At 52.5% G+C, this 6,025-nt stretch overlaps 1 protein-coding gene across 1 annotated transcript; it reads left to right on the top strand.

Moving 5' to 3' along the window:
- Positions 1 to 4,837: 4,837 nt before the first annotated feature.
- Positions 4,838 to 6,025, top strand: LOC122108476 (melanoma-associated antigen 10-like). Its single transcript, XM_042680401.1, has 2 exons — positions 4,838 to 4,936; positions 5,207 to 6,025. The coding sequence occupies exons 1-2, from the start codon at positions 4,838 to 4,840 to the stop codon at positions 6,023 to 6,025; spliced, it is 918 nt and encodes a 305-aa protein (XP_042536335.1).

Genomic DNA, 6,025 nt, shown 5'->3' with positions numbered 1-6,025 from the left:
AAGGGGAGGCTGGGGGTCGAGGTCCCCACTTTAGGTGGGCAATGGGTCGGAGGAGGCCGGGCCTCCATCCCACTCTCCACTTCCCCCTCCCTCGCCGCACCCCCACGTCAAGGAATCCTAGGGGGTCACTACTTAGGTCCGAGGCCTGAGGAGTAGGGCACCCCGAGTCTTTGGGGCCAAGGGGGAACTGCAGGTGGACAAAGACATCCACGAAAATAGAGACTACCCTCATCCAAGCTTGCCGCCTCTGTCTGCTTCCGGCTGCACAAGGGCATATCCGGTGGGGGAGGGGCGGAGGGCATGCGGCCATCCCCCCATCCGAGCTCCCCCCCCTCTACTACCCACTACTCACTTCCGCCGGAAGGAAGGTGCCCGTCGTGGGCGGCACGGCCTTCAGCCTTTTCCACCACGTTCGAGGTCTGTGGAGGAAGGAGAGGCCTCGCTGAGACCCCGTGTGGTAAGCACGGCTGGGCAGGGGGGGGGAGGGGAGAACCCCATTGGAATGCCACAACGCTTGGTGACCCCCAAATAATTTAGCCTTCCCTCTGCACATTTATGTGACATTGGGATATGTCGTCAAGTGGACGCCCATCCCATAATTTTCCCGGTCCTTCCCTCAAGCCTTCCACGTCGGAACTGCGGGCCTCAGTGCCTGTGGCCTGGGCCTATGGGAGGCGGGGAAGGGGCCAGCTGGAATTGGTGGGGAGTTAGGGTGGTAGCTGAGTAGGTGGGAGGCCTCCCAGCACCTCGAGAGGTCTGCTACACTGTCGTCCTGCCTCCCGCTCTCCCTCCTCCTGCCCCACCCCCACTCAGCCCTCGCCCAACGTGGGCCTCACAGCTTTTGTGTCAGCTGTGGCGGGGGGGGGGGGGGGGGGGGGGCACACTTGTGGGAGGGAGGGAGGGAGGGAGGGAGGGCGGCGTTCCAAGTGAGAAGTGGGAAAGGATGAACTCCCAAGGTTCAGGGGTAGCTTTCAAATGCCAGTGCTCCTTTTTCACCTCAGTACCACCTGCAAGGCTGGCGTCTCCGGAGCACCACCACCATTCCCCCCTTTTCCTTGCCGCGCCCAAACGCTGGTGTCAGGGAATGCTGGGAGTGGCTGCCTTTAGTCCAGGTCTGGGCGGGAAGAGGCTGTGGGGAGCGGAGGCTGGCTGTGATGCGTCGGGGTGGGAACTGACGAATCATGAAGGACTGTCCAGGTCTCTGAGGCGCCCCCCCCCCCTGTAAAATTCCAGCTCCCTAGCCTTTATGAGCACCACTAGGGGGCGTCGAGTCACAAGAGCGCGCCCGCCGCTGCCTCACTCTGGAACTCTGACAGGAAGAGGCCTTCTTGGAGGGAGAGGCTTCGGGAGCACTCCAAGTGAGAAATGGGAAAGGATAAAGCACCGCCTAAGATAAAGGGTGTCCCTAAAATTCCAGTTCCACTTGGTTCATCTCGGCAACACTAGGGGGCGTTGGGTTACAGGAGAAACTTCCCCAACCCCTCCCCCACGCCGGCTCCCGCCTCCGGGCGCCCCCTGCAGGCGGGCAGTGTCAGTGCTTTGGTTGGGCTTTGTGATGGGAAAAGGCGGCTGGGAATGGGTGAAGGGTCGAGTTGGAATTGGGGAAGGCAGAGAGAGGAAGCCCCCGACCATGTCCGTGTAGAGAGACCCCCAACAGTCCACTCCTGCCTTCTGTTTTACCCGACACCACCAGGGCGTGCCTAGTCAGAGACCACTATCACCTGTCTTCTGGACCTGTGGATAGGAGACTACGCCAAGAAGACGTACTGTGACAACCTATGGAGAGGACAGGAGGCATCCCCAAGGTACTGGTCACCCTGAAAATCCAACCCTGCTGCTTTTTTTTTTTTGTTTTTCTGTTTGTTTTTAGTGCTGGTCTTGGAGCTTGAATGCAGGACCTTGTCTCTATCCCTGGGCTTCTTTTGCCTAAGGCTAGTCCTCTACCTCTTGAGCCACAGAGACACTTGTGGCTTTTGGGAGGGACTGATTTGATGGAGATAATAGTCTCATGGATTTTTGTGCCTGGACTGGTTTGAAACCACAAGCCTGAATTTATTCTCCACACCAGCTAGAATTACACCACTACCTACCCTGCTTCTGTCTTTTTAATCCTACCACCACTAGGGAACATAAACTCAGACATGCCCTTCCCCCACCTTGCCTTGCCCCTCCCCGACCCTTTTGCCTTGTGGATCCCTAGGCCTCACAGACTTGGTCCATGATTATGGAAGGACATGGCTGCAGGGTAGACTGTCAGGGGTAAGAGTATAGCTGAGGAAGGACAGACAAAGCACAATCAAGGTACAGAGTCCCTTCCAAGTCTAGTTCTGCCTCCTGTTTTACCCTGGCAGCATTAGGAGGGGCAACTTGGCACACAAGGGCTATCACCCCTCCCCCACCACTCCTTTGGCCTGGGAGAACCTTGTTTGGAGGTCTGAATAGGAGAAGTTCAAAGTCTGTGATGGTTCAGGTGAGACTTCAGGAGGATAGAAAGTACCACCAAGATAGAAGGTCCTCCAAAGTTCTAGCTCTGCATCCTTTTGTACCCTGGTACCAGTAGGGAGTGTCCAGCCACCGTTCATTCCCCACCTCTCTCCTACTCCCTTCTACCATAGGATCCCTAGGAGTTAGACCCTTGCTTGGAGGTCTGGAAGGGAGGGGTTCTGGTTCTGGTTCTGTGAAGGCTCAGAGTGAGAGTTGGAGAGGACAGAGTAAGTCCTCCAAAGTATAGGATTCTCCCTCCATGCAAATCCCATTTCCTTCAGACTTTTTCACCCTGGTAACATTGAGGGTATGTAGTCAGAGAAATGTTAACCAATCTTACCCAACTTTTTCTGTACTTCCTCCACTTCTGCTTCAGGAAACCACGAGAGTCATAGCATTGCTGGTAGATTCATTGAGGGAAGAGACTTGATACTTTCTGAGTTGTTAGTGTGATAGCTGAAGGAGAACAAAGGAAGCCCCTGCAGATCCAGTCATGCCCCTTACCTAAAATCTGCACAGGAGCTTCTAGTCAGTTGAGGACTCCCGTCCCTTTCTTTAAGCCTCAAAGGATAATGGGAATCAGAGACTTGATCCGAGGGGTGCAAATGAGGTTAGCAGAGACAGGATCTAGGCTCTGCAATTGTTATCTTTGGTATTTGGAGGGGGGACAGTCACTGGCCAGAAGTACAGGTTCCTCATCTCAGTCTTCCAGGTCAGAAACGAAGTGAAATTATTGGTTGCAGAGGACATTAAACTACAGAACAAGGGAAGCCCCATGCAGAATGGTCATGTTGGTGATGCCTGATTTCAGTATCTGCGTCTGACAAAAATGGGAATTGTTTAAAAGCAGTAGTACCTCTGGCAAGCACTCTGAGAGTCTAGACCAAGCTGAAGTTAAAGTAATGGCCTAGGAAGGGCTAATATTGCTTTTGAGGCTTCCAGCCCCAGGATGGCTGTGATTCCTGGGAGGTTCCTATGCAGTGTGATCATGCAGATAATTCCTGACCTCTGCCACTGAGTCTCAGATAAGATGGGGTTTTCTAAAGAGGGCATCATCATAACACAGGGTTGGACCCCAAGTACTGTTAGAAGTCACAATGAGACAGGAGGTAGAAGTGGTTGAGGGTGGAGGTCAGTGATCTAATGGTCTTGCCCTGCAAAAGGTGTGTGCAGATCAGCAGAGAGAAAGGGCCGAGTCCCAGTGAGAAGAAAGCATGAATATTTTGAGGACACTCCAGGCAAGAGGACTCCCTGAAACCAGCTACTTCTGTCAGCCTGGTTGGCTTCTTCAAGAGTGTTCACATATGCTGCCTGTGCTTTCTTTCAGTTCTCAGGACTGTGAGGCCTTGAAGTGAGAGGAGGCACTAGGAGAGCAGAAGGGACCGTACCTGGTCAGCAGAGGGAGGTATCCCGGATCTTCCAGGAGTTAAGGTGAGGAGAGGAGGGATCATCCTCACAAACACAAATGGGACCCCAGCCCCAACCTCCCAGCTATGGGAAAACCTGGGGACTGCATGGATTGGCCTTCCCTCGGCTCCTCTTCTGGTGTCCCGAAAAAAGGACGTTGGCTTAAAGCTGGCAACCTAACAACATCAGGAAAGTTCCAGCCCTTGCCTCTTATCAAGATGAGAAATGACCAGGTCTCTCATCCACATGCTCCACACTGAATTTGATCCCTCGTGTTGTTATCCCTGGGAAGTGTGGCTAGATGTGAGGTCCTCTTACTGCCTTTTCTCTCAGGACGGTGGACCTTTGTTGTGAGACTTGTCCTCAGTGCACCAGAGGGAAGGATATGTTCATGTTCTGCCAGGGGAGATTTGGTGGTCCAGAGTGAATTTATATTCTCCCCAAGAAGAGTTGGAAACATTCAGGCTGTGGCCCACCCCTCTGGTACCACTAAGAGCCCAGTGTCATTTCTGCAGGTTATAGTCCAAGGGAGAAAGGGCTAGAGAGCTGCTAGATGCCCCTTTCATGAAATCCAGGGACTAGGAATTCAGATTTTGGTTTCAGACAATGTCCTCACCTCACAGAGAAGATAATGCCCAGGAAGACCCCAGGAGTAAAGATAGGATGGACATCCTGAATGTGTCCACAACCCACTGAGGAACACAGAGGTGCCATGTTGTCAGCATCATGGGTCCTACTGACAGCTCCAGAGTATTCACCCCTGAGTCAATGTTCATCCCCTCCCTCAGACTCCTACAGCACTCATCCATCAGGAAGACAGGAATCTTGTCTGGCAGGCCCTAGTCATCACCTTCATGAGAGTCATGAAGTTTTCAGTTGAGGCCACTGACACTTTTCCCTCTCTCCCCTAGGCCTGTGACTCCTCATCACCAAGACGAGAAGCATCATGCCCCGGGCTCCTAAGCGTCGACGTATCATGACTGAGGAAAACCCTCAGTCCTCAAATGAGGACCAAAATCCAACAGATGTGCAGGTTGCTGAAGCTGTAGAGGGAGATGTTTCCTCTTCTTCATCCACCTGTTCCTCATCTTTCCCTTCCTCCTCCTCCTCCTCTTCTTCTTGCACTTGCTCCTCTTGTTCCCGCTCTTCCTCTCCCTCCTCTCCTTCCTCCTCATCTTCCTCCTCCTCTTCTTCCTCCTCCTCCTCCGCCTCTTCTTCCTTCTCCTCTTCTTCTTCCCACTCTACTTCCTCCACTGCTTCCTCTACTGGCAATGATGGGTCCTCAAGCAATTCCCATGGTTCTCTGGGACCCAAGCCTAGAAAACGAAGAAAGCGGTCTTCAAGCACTGAAGACGATTCATCAGACTCACAGTCCTTGCTCTCAAGTGAAATGGATGAAAAGGTGAATGATTTGGTGTATTTCTTGCTCCTCAAATACCAAATGAAGGAGCCTGTTACCAGGGCAGCAATTGTGGATCATGTCATGAAAAATTATGAGGGAAGCTTTACTTTGATCTTGAATGAAGCCATTGAATGCTTGCAGCTGGTCTTTGGTCTTGATTTGAATGAAGTGGACCCTACTACCCATACCTATGTTCTTGTTACTACCCTGGGTATTACATATGATGGGATGCAAACTGAAGTTCACGGTGTGCCCAAAACAGGTCTGTTGATATTTATTTTGAGCCTAATTTTCATAGATGACAAGTGTGTTTCAGAAGAGGAGGTTTGGAAAGTGCTGGGTATGATAGGAGTGCATCCTGATAGCTACCACCACCTCTATGGAAATCCTAGGAAGCTTATCCTGGAAGAATTCGTGCAGGAGCAGTACCTAGAGTACAGGCAGGTGCCTGGCAGTGATCCTGCTCGCTATGAGTTCCTGTGGGGACCTAGGGTCCTGGCAGAAAGCACCCTGATGAAATTTCTAGAGTTTTTGTCCGGCCTCATTGGCAGTGAACCCAGCTCTTTCTCGGTATGGTATGAGGAGGCATTGAGAGATGAGAGAGAGCGAGCCCAGGCTAGACCTCCCGAAACAGATGATGCTGCAACAGATGCTGCTGCTGCAACAGATGATTCTGCAACAGATGCTGCTGCAACAGATGCTGCTGTTGCCCCAAGCAGTTGCAGTTCATAG

Source organism: Dipodomys spectabilis, unplaced genomic scaffold (genome assembly GCF_019054845.1).
Source record: "Dipodomys spectabilis isolate Male_0828 unplaced genomic scaffold, ASM1905484v1 ptg000060l, whole genome shotgun sequence".
Lineage (NCBI taxonomy): Eukaryota > Metazoa > Chordata > Mammalia > Rodentia > Heteromyidae > Dipodomys > Dipodomys spectabilis.
Note: the sequence above shows the minus strand (reverse complement) of the source record. Positions and strands in the feature narration are given on the sequence as shown.